Here is a 21,477-nt window from a genome sequence, read left to right as displayed (position 1 = left end):
CACTGGTATACATGACCCTATTTAGACAACTGCACACTCAACATGCAGCAGTGAATCTACCTGGTAGAATGTAGAACTAACAATGTAACCCTACTCAAGTGAATAACGAATACGTGTATAAATAAACTTTATTGTAAAGTAATAATTTCAAAAAGAGTTATAAATATTTCAAGAAAACAAAAACATAAAAGTTCCAGTGAAAGCATTCACAAGTGTATTATTTCAATACTTAAATATCTCATTGTCAAAAACAATGATATTTATAAAGTGCTCATACATTGACATTTCTTTTCCTGAACAAGTCTAATCCTAATGAACAATAAATTGCATACTTTTATTGCTACCATTGCAACTGTTGTTTCACTTGGGCAAAGGTATTCAACAGCTAATAGCTTCTCTTAAAAAGCTTCAGTTACAATATATTTAGAAATGACTGCATGTAAGAAAATTGGTTAACACATATTGAAATTGTTCATAATGTTTTAAATAGAGGTTTGTACATTGAAATTGAACACAAAATAAATAAAACAAATATTCACAAAAAAAAAAACATGATTATATATAAATACTTTATGAAATTTAAAGGTCATGTACTATGTGTGCTCTTTCAAATGGGAGATAACTTATGTCACATTCAAATGGGAGATAACTTATGACTCATTCAAATGGGAGATAACTTATGTCACATTTAAATGGTAGCCTGGGGTCCTGGTTAATCTGTCAGTATAGCCAGGCGTGTATCAATGTCCAGCCTGTCAATGATTGGTTAATACTAATTTTGTCGCGCAATGTTTGTTTTACATCTGTATCCAATCAATTTTTGTTTAACATCAATTAGTAAAAATTAGACTGTATTAATTTTTCTTTATGAATTGATGTACAGTGTTATCATATCTAATTATTAGTATGATGATAATTAGTGAGCAGAAAAGGGTTAATTCTTATCAGTAATCAACTGGTGAGAAAATTTAAAGTTTAAGATTTCACATGACCAAGGTGTGAATTGGATTTTACTTTTACGACCTAATTTACATGTACACATGTATCTCAAAGGGCAAAATATATATGGAAAAAAACATAAAAAGTAAAGGCCAACAAAAATTGCAGTTATTTTTTTTTTGGGAGAGGGGTTACATTTCAAATGATGTGTACATGTGCGAAGATACACCATCGTACATCTATTTTAAATTATAATTACATTAGACAATTACAATATTTATTAAATTTGATTTTTATAAATAAAGAGTTGTTTCGTTGAGTCTTACCCCATATAATCCTTCCTGATAAAATATATATTAAATGTACAACATTTTTCAAAGTTTCTTTTGATTACACATACTAGTATTTATTTATACTGTTTAATATATATTTATTTTATTATATTACTGACAATGGGGACTCGTCAATCTGAGAGCTAAATGTATTGAATCAGAAGCAATGTTTCTTAATCATTGGTTTGAAATCCCTGGTTTACATCAAACATCAAAATTTATGCAAATATTTATTCAGCCTCACTTTAGATTCAGAGTCAACTGGCACTGAATCGATCACGTGGTATTTGTTCCCCACCTGGCCCTTGCAACGTGCAGCTAGATCGGGCCGGGATGCCAGGCTAATTTAAATGGGAGATAACTTATTTTCAAAAATAAATGTTACAGAACTAAACACATTCATACTTCATCATATAAAACTAAACAACAAACATAAAATAATATTTCCCTTTTCACCTGCATATTGATTTTGTCATACATCATCCCTTTTATACACAATCAAAATGCTTTGTTAAATTTGTTAAACATTTGACAATGAATCTCAACACTTACATATTTTTTTTTAAACTAATCAAAAAGGAACATCATAAATGTCATATGTAAAATAATCTAATTTTACTGAATACATATGTATCTTCATTTTTCAATTAAAACTTTACTTTGATCTCAAATCCTTAAAATTGTTCCAAACATTTCCATATCTATTTGTGTGCATTACAATCTTCCAAAGTTTTGTCTTATTTAGACATCATTTCATCAGACCACAAAAATATGATCAATCTAAACTCTTATCCTTTCAATTAAACACAATTTTCAACCTATATCAAATTAATTTCCTTTTAATATGAAATTTATGTCTGATAATAAATTATTGATATGTACAGCACTGAAAACTGACTCATTGTTAGTTTTGTTCAATCTGCCAGTACTCAGGATAGTTCAGTCGCAGGTTCAATAATCATTTTGATTATAAATGTACAGAATACGGTTTTGATCACAAGCTTTGTACTCTTGGATCTTTTGGAAAACTGACTGGTTGTACTCCTGCTACTTCTAACAGTTTGTTGATGGGTGTATGACTCGTGGAATTTTTGTCCACATGTGAATAATGCAACTCATTCCCTGAAAAATAAGAAATACACTAGTTAAACAAAAGAAGCACGGTAGATAATTTTCAACTTTAAATGGTGATGCAAAAATAATAAAATATATAAAAAGAATCTGTGTCCATAAGACACCATGCATAGTTTGCACTATACTACCATGTTCAATGGACTGTAATGACTTAATTTGTCAACATATAAAGTATGACCATCCAACAAAAAAGGTGTACCTTTCAGTTTTTTATCCAATGGGATTTGAACCTATAACCTTCTAAATTTGAACCCCTGCTACAGAAGGAAATTATGATTACCTGGTCCAACAACTAAGGCACCACCCTGCTGCTGAACATTTCCTTGGAATTCTTGATATTTCATTGATCTCCATATACTTCTCATAACTCCCATGAACATATTCTGTTTGACATGTCTACTATCTGTAAGTAAAATTTAAAATGTTATAACTTCTAATATATAAATACATTAACATTTAAAAATAAATAAAAATTAGAATGACACAGTGGCGGATCCAGGGGGGGTTCCGGGGGTTGGAACCCCCCCCCCTTTTTTTTTACGATCAATGCATTTGAATGGGGACATATAGTTGGAACCCCCCTTTATCCTGGGTTAGGAACCCCCCCCCCCCCCCTTTTATAAATGACTGAATCCGCCCCTGTGACAGATTACCGGTATTGTAATAAGAGACTAAGAATCTAATTTTTTATTCTGTATCAAAATCAAAGTATAATATTGTATGGAAAAGGTGGCCTTCGTTTTTTTTTTTTTAATTTTTCAAAAACAAATTTGAGAATAAAGATTTATTTTGTATGGCCTAATGTGTTGAAACATAAGACCATCAATCAAAAATCAGCAATATGCCAACCAATATCATTCTCGTGTTGAAAGGTATTATTCAATGGTAGGTTGACTTTTATTTTCAAATTTGAACTGAATGAGCTTGTTTCACCAAGTAGTTTTTACGTAATAGTAACAGGACTAACTTTGAAATTAGAAACAATAACCATGATAACCAATAAAATTGCATTTAAAAATTTACACACCTGAGCTTCCATGTTCCAAGTGTTCTTTCAAGCCTAATGCTTTATAAAGCTCTCTTTCTGGGTCTGTATATAATGTGGACTGAAATCCAGTCAACTTCTTAAAATCCTGAAATAAACAAAACATTTCTTGCAATGCATAAAAACCAACATTAAGTCTGAATGCATGAAAATATTCCTTGGTTTGATCCAATTCAGCTTTACAATATCATCAGTCGTACTATTTACATGATTATTCATATTGTGAGTCTTCTCTCACCTCTCCCACAATCACCCTTTCAATCCAAAATGAAATTTATTTATAATCAAACAGGATATTAAATTGCCTCTATATCGCTGAAACTGTAAATTAATGTAGCTTTACAATTTTTGTCAGTGTTAAATATTACATGCACCTTTGGACCCTGAAGTTAAATGTAACAAATACCTTTGTTCTCTGGTCAACATTTCAGCAATGCAAATGTGACCAGGAAGAAATCATGTTCGGTGCATCTGATGCAATATCTCAGGTTGTTAGGTTTTTTTTTATATAAAATTCAAACCTTTAACCTCAGTGTAATAGTCCAATAACTGACAGGAAATTATCTGTATTTATTCCACAATTAAAATTCACTTACATTAACAAAACAAGTACTTGGATGGAGAGTTGTCTCATTGGCACTCATACCACATCTTCCTATATCTATGTATAACTTTTTTTTATAAATACATTAAGTGTTGTGTAAAATACACCAAACTTGTAGTGTTTTATAGTGACTTTCATGCAGTTTTGTGTAGAGCAGAACGAGATGACACAGAAACAAAGGTTTTTATATTATATCATACATTATAAACACACTTACTTTTATAAACTTAAAAGGTGCAGGCCCAATCACAACAAGTCGTACATCTGCTTCCTATAATAGAAAACTACTAGTTACATTTAGTTTGTAAAAGAATTAGTACATGAGATTAATGACTAGATGCATAACTTACAGTAGCATGAGTAAGTAGGAAGACAACACTTTTATCAAGTATGTAATATTTTCATATACCCTGATTTGTACTAGACCCACACAAATAATTGTACTGTATTGTAACATTTCACAGGTAAACATGTCACTCTACCTTCACACAAAAAGTTTATTATAGCAAATAAGTCTCTAATAACACTTAAATAGATATAAGAAGATGTGGTATGAGTGACAATGAGACAACTCTCCATCCAAGTCACAATTTGTAAAAGTAAACCATTATAGGTCAAAGTACGGCCTTAAACACAGAGCCTTGGCTCACACCGAACAGCAAGCTATAAAGGGCAAAAAAAATGACTACTGTAAAACCATTCAAACAGGAAAACCAATGGTCTACTCTATATAAATAAACTGTTAAAACAGAGATTTGTCTCGCCTATTTGTTATTTTGATAATGCAAATGTTGTAATTAAAATAGCAATACTTTAACATGTAAGTTATGCAAATATTCAAAGTCAATGAACCATGGCTGAAGGTACAGGGCTAAACAATCTCAATGGAAATGAGATGTCCCAATGCTAATACAACTGCAAACCAAATACAATTGACTTTTCATAAGTCGTTCCCTTTAAACAAACCTAAACACAAACATTAACTTGTAAACTATGTAAAAGTTTCAAAGTCAATGAACCATAATTAGGGGGTGGGGTTATAAAATCTCCATGGAAATAAAACTTGCAAATGCCAATACATTTGCATACCGAATATCATTGACTTAACATTAGTGGTTCATCTTAAACTGACCTAATCACAAACTTATACATGTAAACTAAGCAAAAGTTTCAAAGTCAATCGACTATGACTGAGGGGTAAGGACCAAATATTCTCCATGGAAATGAGATGTGCTAATGCTTATACAACTGCATACCAAATATCATTGACCTACCACCAGTGGTTCCCCATAAACTGACCTAATCACAAACTAATACATGTAAACTAAGCAAAGTTTCAAAGTCAATAGACCTTAACTGAGGGGGCGGGGCCAAATAATCTCCATGGTAATGAGATGTGCCAATGCTAATACAACTGCATACCAAATATCATTGACCTACCACTAGTGGTTCACCATGAACTAGACCTAATCACAAACTAATACATTGTTGACGCTGCCGCCGGAAACAGCATACCTATGTCTCGCTTTTTGACTCCGTCAAGGTGAGACAAAAAACGAGAAACACTTATGAACCACAACAACAAACAACAACCAATGAACATCAGGTTCCTGACTTAGGACAGGTGCAAACAAATGCAGTGGGTTTAAACGTTTTAATAAGCGCCAACCTTCACCCTACCTGAAACAATAGTGTAACATCACAACATAGAAAGACACACTATGAAATATCATTTGAAATGGCTTAACTCAAATGCCCAATACACCTTATCGCTATTTGTCCGCCATTACTGGACATCACACAAGTTCCCGTAAAATTTAGACGTCATAATAGAAAATATCTGACGCCACAATGGAAAAGTGATTGTTGTATGACGTCAAAAGTTCGAGCGGGACTGATTCTCGGGTCAAGCGGGATTAGCGATAAGGTGTATTGTCACATGTAACAGAAAAGTTAATTTTTTTGGTTTGGTTGACCTGGCATTGAATCCTTCACTCTAGGCAAGCATGCTTTCAAAAGCCAATGAGGCATTTCATTTTTTTTACAAATTCAAGCTTATGGTGTAGTGTTAAATACTACTTAAGGATGTAGTCTTCTGATGTTTCAGTCTCGTTGAAATCTCGTTTGGGAATTATTTCCAAAATATGTGATACAATTGAAAAATATTAATGACTTTAAAAGTTATTATAATTAACCTAAACTCTGTGAAAAAATTGTGTACTTACAATTAGTAGTTTTTGAGTTATGAAATTTAAAAATTTTATAACCAATCCGGTCAGTGTCATCAGCAAAATTGTTGAGAAAATGGGTGATGGGTACAAAGAAATGATTTTACCAAAAATATGTACATTCTTTATCAATTTTTTTCTTTTCAAAATTCTTATATATGTATTTTTTCAATCATTTATAACAAAGAAGTTGAAATAATATGCTTTTTGTTCTAAAAAAAAGAAGAGAAAAATCCCAAATTGACAAAATTGACAGCATGGTCAATTTGACACGAAAAAGCAACAAATTTTATAAAACTTTCTAATATTAACACCAACCTATAGGTTTTTTAAATCAAATTTATTCAGATTGGTCCACTTCATCTTTAGTGAAAGTATGAAAAAAGTTTATAATTGTGAAACTGGGATTTTTTTATGATAATAGCCCAAAAATGGGTAAAAATTGATGAAAAATGTGAAATCCTTAAAATGGGGTACTTTCAAAGGCCGTAGCAAAAAAAGAAGTACACCACCATATGATTTTTTCTTCATCAATTACTTTCTTACAGTCATATAAACCCAAAAATCAGGTTAAGAAAAAAAGTTTATTCAAGAAACTTTGGCTCCTCAGAGGTGTACATCCTTAAGTTATTAACTTAACCATTTATACTTTGCATTCCTTCCATAAATAAAAACATTGCAATAATGGATGATAGACAATTTACAGTATTCATGGCTATCAAATACTTCATTGAAAAATATCATGTACATGTAAAATAAAAGAAAAATTTCATGTCTACATATATGAAATTAGACATAAAAATTCCCAGATAGTGTGTCAGACATTTATTCACACAGTTTGTAAGAATACCTGATCCAAGAGATAATCTGTCTGACAAATCATGTAATCACTTCTGATCTGTCATTCATCAAACAAAACACCTAGCAAAACCCGTCTGACTGACTCAAAATTTAGCTGGACATGTCAGACTGATCATAGACTTCTGAATATAACATTTAATTTAGTCTGTTACTAAATATGACCATGAAAATTGATTAAAAGCTATCAAACTGTTGCTTTTAATGCAACTAACAGAAAATGTTCACCTCCTTGCCCTGAGGGCAAAAATTCTTTTTACTGGTCTGACATGCTTGTGTGTCAACAGCTTTTATTTTTGTGAAGACTATTAAAGGCACTGAATTGCTTCAGTATTGTTCAACTTTTGTATAGTGTATTAAACACTAACACCCTTTTGTGGAGCCGACCAACTGAATCAAAAAATAATATGCTCAATAAGTTAGGAACAAAAATGTAAATAATAGTTAGACATACCTGAAGGTACTCAAAAGGAACTAATGCCAGATCTGAAAAAGAATATACATAAAAATTAATATCGGTTGATCAAGAAATTTTATATGACATTTTGTGAATTTCTTGTGTCAGGACTGCTCATATTGTTTCACCTGTGTCACAGGTAAAAACAAAATATTTTTAAATGTAGATTTTTATTTGGGAAGTAAAACTTTAACAATCTGTATATGATGTATTGCAGTTACAGTGATAAAGATACATGTCCTTTTTAGTTATGTTAAGTCGTAAGATTGCTGTCACCTCTTTTAAATTGTATTATAAATTTAAATGACTCTACAACAGTTTAAGTGACGCCACCAAAATTCCAATTTGATCTGTGTTTTGTGGTAATAAGCATTGTTTATAAGTTTCATAACATTTGGTTGAGGCAAACTAAAGTTAGAGAACGGAAACGAAAAATTCAGCAATTTTTCCATTTGTAAAGGGCATAACTCTACAACGGTTTAAGTGATGCCACCGAAATTCCACTTTGATCTGGGTTTTGTGGTAATAAGCATTGTGTATAAGATTCATAACATTTGGTTGAGGCAGACTAAAGTTAGAGAACGGAAACCAACTTTGGGACGGATGGACATTTATATATAGGCGGGGGCATAAAAAGAAGTCACTAATGTGAATGTAATCCTAAATATTATCAGTCTGTACAGCAGTTTTTCATCAACTAGTGATATCAAAATAGATGCATAAAAAGTGTTGTACAATACCACTACTTGCCTTCTACATAATCTTTACATACAAAACACAGGAAATGCTGAAAAGAAAAGAAGTGATATATTATAATAAAGTAGGGCAACTTAACCATAATTTTAGTTTGACACTTTAACTTTTATATTTGGTCATGTTAGAATGTTTGTGTACTTCTATCAAATTTTTAATGAATATGATATCTTATGGTTAGCAAGGTCATTTATGCTTCATCAGCAGATTTTAACAGGAGTGACAAATGTGGTGTCACAGTTTTACTAGCTCAGCTACACATATCTTAATCTCTGGAGACCATTTAAAACCTCTTACATACTTCTTTTTGTACATCTTATATCAATATATTTATTCTTGAAATTCTACCATTATATTTAACCTTTAATCAATAAACCCAGGTTAAAATAAAATAAATTAATTACAGCTACTAAGTCTACATACAGTAATTCTCAAAAACAGACCAAAAATTGTTTTTGTTCACAAGCTGAAATGTCATGCATCACATTTGCAACAGATTATGTATTGTAACATTTAAGGGTCATGTAAATCCCCTTATTCTATTTTGAGTTTTATTAATCTTGATGGTGTCCTGGACTTTTTATGGGGACAATTTTTATCATGCAATTAATTTCATATTGCTTTACCAGAAATAGGCAACCAGGTCATTAACAAAATGAACAAAAAAACAATGGTTAACATTGTTTATGAACTTATATATTGGTGAAAAGCTTTCAAATAAAACCAAAAGTTAGACCCCATTTACACTTGTAAAAAAGATCGATCTTTCCTGATCAATGTCTAATGTAAACGGGAAAGATCAATCTTCAATCGGACTTTAAAAAGTCCACCTCCAGAGGTGGTTTTAAAAAGATCGATCTTATTTGAATCGATCTTTCTTCAAATTTAGGGGCCTCGGTGGCCGAGTGGTCTAAGTAGTTACTACTGTAATCACTAGCCAGTCAACACTGAGGTTGTGAGTTCGAACCCCGCTCATGCGGGTGCACTCGACTCCAATCTTAATTGACTAGGATTGTCAGTTTTCCTATCGAAGGTTGGTGGTTTTCTCCGGACACTCCAGCTTCCTCCACCAATAAAAACTGGCTGCCACAAAATAGCCCAAAAGCGGTGCTTAAAAGTGTCGTTAAAACATCAAAAATCAAAAAATCAAATCTTCAAATTTAAAGGCATAGATTGATTGTGATTGATCTTTCTTCAAGTGAATGTTATATTTAGATATGAAAATAAATCTATGCATGTTCTGCAGCAAAAACACATGTGTTTAAAAATGATGGATGGGATAAGAACAGTAAATATAGATTCCACCGTTTTTGTATCATTCTTCTGAATGAATAAATTCTATTTCTTTGCTGCAAATCCTCATCTTCAAACGCATCAATTGACCTTTCATTTTTGAAGTGATAGTCTTCTCACATTTATTTGCAGGGGTTAAAAAAATTTGTTACAGGTAACTAGCCCAGGACTTATTTGCAGCAGGATTTTACTAGCCCTGTTGGAAGAACTGCTAGCCCATCAAACTGACCTGCTAGCCCGAGAATGCCTTACAAATCAGAGTTTGCTGCATAATTATAAAGTGTGTGTCCCTTGTTTTGAAGGCGGCATTATACACTGTATTTAATAATTTTTGTTGACCTGCTTTTTACTCTGTTGGTAAACTATCCTAACTTAGTTGTTCCCACATCCAAAGCAGACTTTTTATTCGCGTGCTCGGGAAAATAACGGCAATATTCTCTGTTTTTTTTCATCAGCAACACTGCTTACCTTGCCCAGGGGAATCTTTCTTTCCGGTACACTATAAATTTTCCTTTCCGATTTTCCTGGTCGTATTTGACATTTTTGGGGGATATTACCCCCTTCATCTACAGTTTTTTGTTTTAAAAACTGACGAAGTTCCTGGGGTGCCCGTACTTAAATATTTAGAAATAATTGGTTGCATGGATTGGTTTCGTGCTCAACAGCTGTCCGACAAGACAGGTCAATACCAATCAATGTACTGAGAAATCGATATTTACATATAGTACGAGAATTGCAATCAATACATGATACTGGGCCACCCAGAGTTATTTGTTCTAATTTTAAAATATGTACAACAGGACCTGTACAAACCAGTTCAAATTCTTGGAATCCCGGATGACATAATTGAATCTGATTGGCTAAGATAGAATAGTGATGAAGGGATTTTCCACTTTCTATTTTGGAAACGCCAAGAATTTTTTGTTACTAGTCCGTCGGGCATATTGGGTTAAAAATTTTGATTGTCCGAGGCTTAATTGCTCTAGTCCCGGGCGTCAGGCTAGTGGATTTTTTAACCCCTGATTTGTTTAATGACTTAAGTCGTGCGAACCAAAAAGTTAATTAATAACTGCATACGAAATTACAATGATCCAACTATTTTCTCCATGATTTTGCAGTTTGTGATTGTCCATACGAGATGCACACGTTATCATACTATTCTATTTTTACGATTATTTGTTTACGAAATGCAACATTATCAGGTCAGACGGGTTTGTTTTATGTTGCAGTGTTATCACACTAAATCAAATAAGACCAATCTCGATCGATCTTGCTTGTGCAAATGTTAAACGCAAACTGGTCTTTTTAAGAACGATTCATAGATTCAAATAAAGATCAGTTCCATTTCGTACAAGTGTAAACAGGGTCTTAATAGCTAAAACAGATGGGTGCTAGGTGTCAGTCATAAAACAGCAAACATTTGACCTCAAGATTGACAGGTTTAAGCTAGAACATTGCTTGGATGAAATTCCAGTTTGCCTGGCATTGTAGGAAACAATTTTTGAGTAAATATTTTCCTATAGAGTTTTTCACCACAACAGAAATGAGTAATAGTTATTAAAGCCAAATAGATGTATTACAAATGTTACTGTGGATTCATTTATTTTCGTGGGTATCAATTTTCATGGATAGAGAAAAAAAAGACGTTTCGTGGTATACGTAAATTCGTTGATCGCAGATCACAAAAAAAAAAAAAATTCAGATTTGTAATTCGTGGATTTATTTTTGATTTAGGAGATCATATAACCTCCTTAGTTTGATCAATAATAAAACAAACAAAAAAGAAGGAATTCATTGAAAAAGTTTTGAATTGTCAAAATCCTCGCTTGGTCATTCTAGGTTAAAGTGTTCATTGAAAACTTCTATTACAATAATGGACAGAGACAACTAATTATTTGTTTGTTTTACAATTTATAAATTCTTGTTGGAATTTTATAATGCATTCAAAGCTCTATGATTGAAATCTCATTTCCCTAATCAAGATATAATAAACAGTCGTATAAGTAAAAGGTGTGAAAATAAATGTTCCTGTCATAATCAATATTACATTTTGTACCTACGGGCAATATCCCCGTACTTAATCCTATTGATTTTTAATCACCAGTAAACCAAACTATGACACGGTAATTAACAACTTGCAGTTATTTTCCATGAACAGTTTTAATCAATTTTAAAAAGTAAATTATCACTGATATTCGATATATTTATTACTGATTTAATCAAAATACTTGTATCTTCTTTCAATAAAAACATGTGTTATGTTACAATGTTTATCGCCAGTCAACACTATACTAGAACTGCATAACATAACCGGAAATAAACATCCGGCTCCATACACATTTCTCTGGATTATTCTTCGTTGAATTCTTAAATTCGTGGTTCGCTGTGACCCACGAAACCCACGAAAATAGTTATACCATGAATAAAAATGAATCCACAGTATGTGATTTATGCTACAGAAAAAGCTGAAATGTGAAATTTGATGTACTGTTAATTCAGAAATTATTGCATTGTTTTTAACAATTCAAAATTTTTATAGTATGTGGTCCATAATAATAAAATCTTGCATACGATCTCCGACTCATAATTTCAGCAGTGAATTCTCTTATTTTTGCAATTGAATTACTTAGATCTCACGTTTTTACCAGTATTTGGTGATTCGCAAAATAAAAATGAACGATTTAATTTCAAAATTTACAGTATTATTTCATTCTTTCTCATGTTTCTGCATGTTCTGGACTATTTGTTTAAAAGATTAGGGAATTTTTAAATAGCACTTTTTCAAGAGGAAAAAAGTACATCAAATTATGTTTACCCTTGTAAAAACAATGATTGTTTTTTGTTTCTTGTAAATATCTCCAAAACGTATTTTGTTGCCCATTTCATCAAATACAATCATATCTTGAATCTTCTCGAAGTCCACTTCCATTTTCGGCTCATCTGGTTTATCTGTTCTAGTTATTTTAAGGTCGTCGACTCCTTTAATTTCTTCTGGAGCATTTAATTCTTCTTTGGTTGTCATGTTGTTGACCACTTTTAATTCAAATCGTTTCTCGCAAAAGGGTTCGTCTGGGCTAGCATGTGCCTGTTTTCTTTCGTCGACGTCATTTAAGAACCATCTTATTAGTTAAGAATTACGTTCTTTTTAAGCGCAATGACGACTAAGATTGAATTTAACCGGTAAAGGTGAAGGTTGTAATCAGTCACCATGGAGAAAAGTAAACCGTTCAAAAACACTAGTTTTTTGGCGGGGAAATACAAAAATTAATAAAAATGTTTTTTTTTTATCAAAACTTAATTTTTGTTGAAAAATTTGGTTTTAGCAATTAAGCAAACAAATTAAAATATAGACCTCTGATTTCGTTATCCTCATATGAGGCTTATATATAATCCTCGTGTGATGTGTTTTCAAATAACAATTTTCACTGCTTACGGTTTTCACTGTTGAATTTTTATTCACGTGTGTACTCAAATTTTAAAAGCATGTTCTGTCGAATGTTTTTAGGTATCTAGATTTTTTGTCAAGGCTTACTATGATTTTTTACTGTACCCGATTACTTTCCGATTTTCGTATGTCAAACAAGAGGTTCTCAAGAGCCTGAATCGCTCACCTGTATTTCAGAGGAGAAGATTTTTAAATGTTAGCAAATTTGATGAACAAATTGTGTAAAATTGTCTTTAAAGGGCAATAACTACTTAAGGGGTCAATTGACAATTTTGGTCATATTAACTTTTTTGTAGATCTTACTTTGCTGAACATTATTGCTGCTTACAGTTTATATATATCTATAATAATATTCAAAATAATAACAAAAAACTGCAAAATTTTGTTAAAACTACCAATTCGGTGGCAGCAACCCAACAATGGGATGTTTGATTCGTCTGATAATTTCAGGGCCGATAGATCTTGATCAATAAAACAATTTTACCCCATGTCACATTTGCTTTAAAAAAATTAGTTTTTGAGATATAAGCCAAAAACTGCATTTGACCCTTATGTTCTATTTTTAGCCATTGCGGCCATGTTTGTCGTTGGATACAAACTTCGGATACAATTTATAAACAAGATACCCTTAGGAACATTTAGTTAAAGTTTGAAAGTAATTGGCCCAATAGTTTCAGAGGAGAAGATTTTTAAATGTTAGCAAACTTGATGAACAAATTGTGTAAACTTGTCTTTAAAGGGCAATAACTCCTTAAGGGGGTCAATTGACAATTATGGACACATTAACTTTTTTGTAGATCTTACTTTGCTGAACATTATTGCTGCTTACAGTTTATATATATCTATAATAATATTCAAAATAATAACAAAAAAACTGCAAATTTTTTTTAAAACTACCAATTCGGTGGCAGCAACCCAACAATGGGTTGTTCGATTCGTCTGAAAATTTCAGGGCCGATAGATCTTGACCAATTAAACAATTTTACCCCGTCACATTTGCTCTAAAAGATTTAGTTTTTGAGATATAAGCCAAAAACTGCATTTGACCCTTATGTTCTATTTTTAGCCATGGCGGCCATGTTTGTCGATGGATCAAAACTTCGGATACAATTTATAAACTAGATACCGTAAGGAACATTTAGTTAAAGTTTGAAGGTATTTGGCCCAGTAGTTTCAGAGGAGAAGATTTTTTAAATAGTTTACGACGACAGACGACGACAGACGACGGACGACGACGGACGCCAAGTTTGGTGCAAATCCAGGATAGTTCAAGAAAGTTATTAAAATTTTAAAAACTTTAACCACAGAGTGAATGTTATGTTAACTGGCAGAAAAACTAAGTCCATTTATAAGTAAAATACGGAAAAACAGGATTTTTTTTTTTACAAAATTTACTTCTGGATACTGTCTTATGATCATAAACAAGCCTCTGTCCAAGTTTGGTAGAAATCCAGGATAGTTTAAGAAAGTTATTAACATTTCAAAAACTTTAACCACAGAGTGAATATTTGTGGACGACGCCGACGGAATGTAGGATCGCTATGTCTCGCTTTTTCAACAAAAGTCGAAGGCTCGACAAAAACAAGTTGGCCAGTAGAGAAGAGCAGTTGGTTCCCATAGGAATGCTGATTGTCTGTTTACTTCAAATGTAATAAATAAGTTGTTGGCATGATACGGGTTATGTTCTTCTCATATATTTTATGATGGTATGATACTAAACCCCTAACATGAGGGATTGTACTTGATTTTCATATGATGAAGACATAATCTTTCAATCAGTTTAATTGAGATCTGGAGCTGGCATGTCAGTAACTGCTAGTAGTCCTTTGTTCATTTACCAGTATGTATCATTGTCATTTTGCTTAGTTTCTTTTGTTACCTATTCTGACATCGGACTCAGACTTCTTTTAAACTGAGTTTTACTGTGCGTATTGCTATGTGTTTTTTTATTCTACATTGGCTAGAGGTATAGGGGGTCTCAGGGTTGAGATCTCACAAAACATGTTTAACCCCGCCGCATTTTTGCGCCTGTCCAAAGTCAGGAGCCTCTGGCCTTTGTTAGTCTTGTATGTTTAATTTTAGTTCATTCATATGTTTTGGAGTTTAGCGTGACGTCTATTTTCACTGAACTAGACTACACAATTTTATTTAGGTGCGGGATTTTCTCGCTGCGTTGAAGACCCATTGGTGGCCTTCGGCTGTTGTCTGCTCTTTGGTCCGGTTGTTGTCTCTTTGACATATTCCCCATTTCCATTCCCAAATTTATTGTCAATAAAAAAAAACAATCCTCTTGATTCTACCGGTTTTGAATACATATAAATCTAATATTCATACTGCAACTAGAACACTTCCTGTTGTCATTATCTACCAAATATAGTAACAAACTGATTTCATATCGTGTCAGGATTCTTCGCAATTTGGGGTTTGTTCAGGGATCGATGGAAAATACGTTTTATTTTTGTGTTAACATCTTCATGACTAATTGTAGCCATTTTAAGCTGCACTATAAAAACGAAATACATATCATTACCATGATTTTGGTGAAACAGATAAAAAAAGTTTTAAGCAGACTCAATCAGTAAGTCAGTAAGGCAACCAGAGGCTCTAAAGAGCCTGTGTTGCTCACTCCGATCTATGTGCATTTTCAACAATGGCCACTCTCCAACATTAAGACTAGTCTAGAACATGTAGAATCAGAGACATATAATACAATTGTATTATATGTCTCTGGTAGAATGTAGTTCATGGCTAAGATCTTTTGTTTGTTGATCTTGTTTTGTGTTTTCAATTTGATCTTGTTTTGTGTTTTCAATTTCTCACTATCTACTATGGTTATTTGCCCCAAATACAAAAAGCAAGTTAAAATCTTTATCTACCAAATATAGTAACAAACTATAGTAAGGGCAATAACTTTTATAAGAAGTGGGCTTATAATTTTGACTTTGTTAAAATTGCGAATGGAAATGGGGAATGTGTCAAAGAGACAACAACCCGACAAAAGAGCAGAAAACAGCCGAATGCCACCAATTGGTCTTCAACACAGCGAGAAAATCCCGCACCTATTTGTAGATCTGTCTTGCTGATTAATTTTGGTATTTACACTTTCTGTTCATCTAGCTTCTGTAGTTTTTGCCAAACACACACAAAGGGTAATAACTTATAAAATGGAATAACTGACAATTTCAGCAATGTTTGACTCATTTTTAGATCTAGTCTTGCTCATCATTTTTGCTGATATCTGCTCTTGTTTTGGCAAAACATGTATGAGCACAAGATTAATAAACTGTTATCACAGAGATATGTCTCGCCTTTTTGTAATTTTGATAATGCAAATGTTGAACTTAAAATAGCAATACTTTAACATGTAAGTTATGGAAATATTCAAAGTCGATGAACCATGACTGAAGGTACATGGCTAAACAATCTCCATGGAATGAGATTTGCCAATGCTAATACAACTGCATACCAAATAATATGGAAAGCCTCAGCTGTCATATATTAGAGATTTACAAAACGTTATGCTGAAGCTTAAAATGTAAAGTTAAGACAGCGTGATGTTGAATTGAGTCATCAAAATGCTAACTCTAAATTACAATATGCTAAGTTGAATTTGCGCAATGTTGACTTGCAATGACAAGCGCTTTAGTCGTGATAGTATAATGATAAGTCACGATGTTGTGATGATATGCCAAACACACGTAACGTTGGGTTTAAAGTTCATTATCACTGAACTAGTATATATATTTGTTTAGGGGCCAGCTGAAGGACGCCTCCGGGTGCGGGAATTTCTCGCTGCATTGAAGACCTGTTGGTGGCCTTCTGCTGTTGTCTGTTCTGTGGTCGGGTTGTTGTCTCTTTGACACATTCCCCATTTCCATTCTCAATTTTATGATGTGAAGTTGACGTTGCATGATGTTAGCTTGCAGATGGATACTGCTCAGTCGTCCACTTCGATAGCTATGATAACAAATAAAATGAATAGCTAAAATGTATGGTGCTGACTTGTAATTAATAAATGTTGAGCTGAGATAGTACGATGTTATAATATCATTGTGATATTACGATAGGTCTATCATACAATCTGTTGATTTAAAACACCATGATGCACAGTTGAAAGTATATGATGTTAAGTTAAGATAACATGATGCTACACCACTATATTGAAACGAAAGGCTTACCATACAATTTGTTGACTTAAAACAACACGATACAACGTGTTAAGCTAAGATGCTCACTTGAAACTACACGACATACAGTTGAAATTTTGTAATGTTAAGCTACGATAGCACGATGTTATATCATTATAATGTCACAATAGGCTTATTATACAATTTGCTCATTTAAAATTACACCTCGTACAGCTGAAAGTACGTGATGTTAAGCTAAGATAGAACGTTGTTATATCATAAGAATTTCACGATAGGCTTACCACACGATATGCTCATTTAAAACTACATGATTTTCAGCTGAAACTAAGTGATGTTAAGCTAAGATAGCATGTTGTTATATCATTAGAATGTCATGATAGGCTAACCACACGATATGCTCGTTTAAAACTACACGACGTACAGTTGAAAGTACTTGATGTTGAGCTGTGATAGCAATATCTTATATCATAATAATATCACGATAGGCTTGCCATACAATATGCTCATTTAAAACTACACGACGTACAGTCGAAAGTACGTGTTGTTCAGCTAAGACAACACGATGTTATATCATCATAATGTCATGATAGGCTTATTATACAATTTGCTCATTTAAAATTACACCACGTACAGCTGAAAGTATGTGATGTTAAGCTAAGATAGCACGTTGTTATATAATTAGAATGTCACGATAGGCGTACCACACGATATGCTCATTTAAAACTACATGATTTTCAGTTGAAACTAGGTGATGCTAAGCTAAGATAGCATGTTGTTATATCATTTGAATGTCACGATAGGCTTACCATACAATATGCTCATTTAAAACTACACAACGTACAGTTGAAAGTACGTGTTGTTGAGCTAAGATAGCACAATGTTATATCATTATGACGTCACGAGAGGCTTATCATACAATGTGTTGACTTGAAACTACACAATGTAAATTTGAAGTAGTTTAGTCTTGACTTGAAACAGTCAAATGTTAAGTTATAAAAACAGAACGTAAAGTCAAAATAAAACACTGATAGGATGACATATACTTGTGCAGAACTGAAGAATTTTGGTGTTGACTTCGAATATAGTACAAATATTAGATCGTTTTATGTTAAAATGAAAGACAATAACGATGCTTAAAACATTACAGAATTATGTGAATTGAAACTGCAATTCTATGGAAAAGAATGAGGGACAAATCCCCAGGATTTTTTCTTCTTCATTTGCAAGTTCGGAGGCAAAATGATATACAAAGAAAGTTTTCCATAAATTCATAAAGCAAAAGAATTACCCATCGCTATATATTACACTTGAATACAGTTTTGCCGTATATTTTACATGTTTTGTTTGAATTTTTTTTATGATTAAAACCAGACTCTTTTTTATGAACAATATTTAAGAAAATATTTATCTATGTTGTGTGTTAATATATTATACAACATATTATTGTGCTTATAAGACTTATGACTGTGAGGGTCAAATTTTACTCATATAAAATCACATCTATGTAAGAGTTAGCGGAGAATTTGTATTTACCACTCCCGTTTTCCCCGAAATAAAACATAAGAATCTGGAGTTTTAATCTTAAAAAACAAAGATCAACTGTTATGACAAATAATACGCTTAGCGTAGGACTGAGAGGGTCAGGGCTATATCAGAATGTGACCCCCCCCCCCCCCGGTCTTGTTAGAGGTATCAAAAAATTTGAATTTTCTTTTCCACGAAATAAAACAAAAGAATCTGGACTTAATCAAAAGCGATGCGATTACGATTTCCATAGAATGTCAGAGACAGTTTGTCGACTAGTTCGTTGAAAATTCGACTAGGCAAGTAAAGTTTGTCTTGTACCAAAGCAGGATTTATTCATATTCATATTACACTTACATGTTCTCGTCCTGATATGCATGTAATATTTGCCACTGTACGTAAAACGCACCCCTTTTTCCCAAATAAAACAAAAAAATCTGGACTTAATCAAAACCGATGCTATTTGGATTTCCATAGATTGTCAGAGACGGTTTGTCAACTAGTTTGTTAAAAAATTCGTCTAAGCAAGCAAAATATGTCTTGTACAGAGCCAAGATTTATAAATTCATAAAGCAAAAGAATTACCCATCGCTATATATTACACTTGAATACAGTTTTGCCGTATATTTTACATGTTTTGTTTGGATTTTTTTATGATTAAAACCAGACTTTTTTTTATGAACAATATTTAAGAAATATTTATCTACATGTATGTTGTGTGTTAATATATTATACAACATATTATTGTGCTTATAAGACTTATGACTGTGAGGGTCAAATTTTACTCATATAAAATCACATCTATGTAAGAGTTAGCGGAGAATTTGTATTTACCACTCCCGTTTTCCCCGAAATAAAACATAAGAATCTGGAGTTTTAATCTTAAAAAACAAAGATCAACTGTTATGACAAATAATACGCTTAGCGTAGGACTGAGAGGGTCAGAGCTATATCAGAATGTGACCCCCCCCCGGTCTTGTTAGAGGTATCAAAAAATTTGAATTTTCTTTTCCACGAAATAAAACAAAAGAATCTGGACTTAATCAAAAGCGATGCGATTACGATTTCCATAGAATGTCAGAGACAGTTTGTCGACTAGTTCGTTGAAAATTCGACTAGGCAAGTAAAGTTTGTCTTGTACCAAAGCAGGATTTATTCATATTCATATTACACTTACATGTTCTCGTCCTGATATGCATGTAATATTTGCCACTGTACGTAAAACGCACCCCTTTTTCCCAAATAAAACAAAAAAATCTGGACTTAATCAAAACCGATGCTATTTGGATTTCCATAGATTGTCAGAGACGGTTTGTCAACTAGTTTGTTAAAAAATTCGTCTAAGCAAGCAAAATATGTCTTGTACAGAGCCAAGATTTATAAATTCATAAAGCAAAAGAATTACCCATCGCTATATATTACACTTGAATACAGTTTTGCCGTATATTTTACATGTTTTGTTTGGATTTTTTTATGATTAAAACCAGACTTTTTTTTATGAACAATATTTAAGAAATATTTATCTACATGTATGTTGTGTGTTAATATATATACAACATATTATTGTGCTTATAAGACTTATGACTGTAAGGGTCAAATTTTACTCATATAAAATCACATCTATGTAAGAGTTAGCGGAGAATTTGTATTTACCACTCCCGTTTTCCCCGAAATAAAACATAAGAATCGTGACCCCCCCCCCCCCCCCCGGTCTTGTTAGAGGTATCAAAAAATTTGAATTTTCTTTTCCACGAAATAAAACAAAAGAATCTGGACTTAATCAAAAGCGATGCGATTACGATTTCCATAGAATGTCAGAGACAGTTTGTCGACTAGTTCGTTGAAAATTCGACTAGGCAAGTAAAGTTTGTCTTGTAACAAAGCAGGGTTTATTCATATTCATATCACACTTACATATTCTCGTCCTTATATGCATGTAATATTTGCCACTGTACACTAAATACAAATACATTTTGATCAATTCTTTTTAATGAAAAGGAGCCTATTTTAAGCACGTTCATCGATTTGACACCCTGTAATTCATGTTTTTTTGGAGTTCCTCGAAAATTATAACACATTCCTTCTTTATTTGCAAAATCGCCATGTGACGGGTGCCACATATGAAACAGGATCTGCTTACCCTTCTGGAGCACCTGAGATGATCCTTTTTTTAGGGTTTCGTGTTGCTCAGTTTTTGGCTTTCTATATATGTTGCGCTTAATATACTGTTGTTTGGCTTTTGATCTTTTTTCTATCGTTTATTTCGGCTGAGTTTTTGTCATGACATTGTCAGTTTGGTTAAGAGTTTTACTATCCCTTTTGTATTTTTCGCCTTCTTTTATCCATTTTTGTGTATTTTTTTTTCGATTCTCCCCTCCCCCTGAACAGTATAATAGATAGATAAATGAAAACAGAAACCCTTTTCAACAAAAGGAGATCTACAAGTAACTCGACGTGATCGAAATTGCAAATTTCTTCCTCATTAGATATATTGCCCTTAGGGTAGATCGGGTTTCTTCCGCCATCTTAGGGAGCTACCATTTGATTTTTATTTGGGGGCTAGGATGAAATTTAAAAAAAAGGCAGGACAGGAGTTTTGGGTAAAAAAAAAGGCAGGATGAGAAACTTGGCAAAAAAAAGGCAGGATGACAATTTGTGTAAAAAAAAAAGTCAGAATAAATTAATAAAAAAAGTGCAGGACCGAATAGAGTGAAAAA

General features: G+C 32.7%; 1 protein-coding gene across 1 annotated transcript; it reads right to left on the bottom strand.

Moving 5' to 3' along the window:
- Positions 1-114: 114 nt before the first annotated feature.
- Positions 115-12,772, bottom strand: LOC127701371 (peroxiredoxin-like 2C). Its single transcript, XM_052205267.1, has 7 exons — positions 12,459-12,772; positions 8,348-8,384; positions 7,595-7,626; positions 4,272-4,325; positions 3,433-3,538; positions 2,686-2,808; positions 115-2,393 (listed from the first exon to the last, which is right to left on the bottom strand). Exons 1-7 carry the CDS (start codon positions 12,663-12,665, stop codon positions 2,266-2,268), a joined length of 687 nt encoding a protein of 228 aa, XP_052061227.1. The 5' UTR covers positions 12,666-12,772; the 3' UTR covers positions 115-2,265.
- Between the last annotated feature and the right edge of the window lie 8,705 nt (positions 12,773-21,477).

Source organism: Mytilus californianus, unplaced genomic scaffold (genome assembly GCF_021869535.1).
Source record: "Mytilus californianus isolate M0D057914Y unplaced genomic scaffold, xbMytCali1.0.p SCAF_1, whole genome shotgun sequence".
NCBI classification, from domain to species: Eukaryota; Metazoa; Mollusca; class Bivalvia; order Mytilida; family Mytilidae; genus Mytilus; species Mytilus californianus.
The sequence above is the reverse complement of the archived record's forward strand: the minus strand, read 5'-3'. Positions and strand labels throughout refer to the sequence as shown.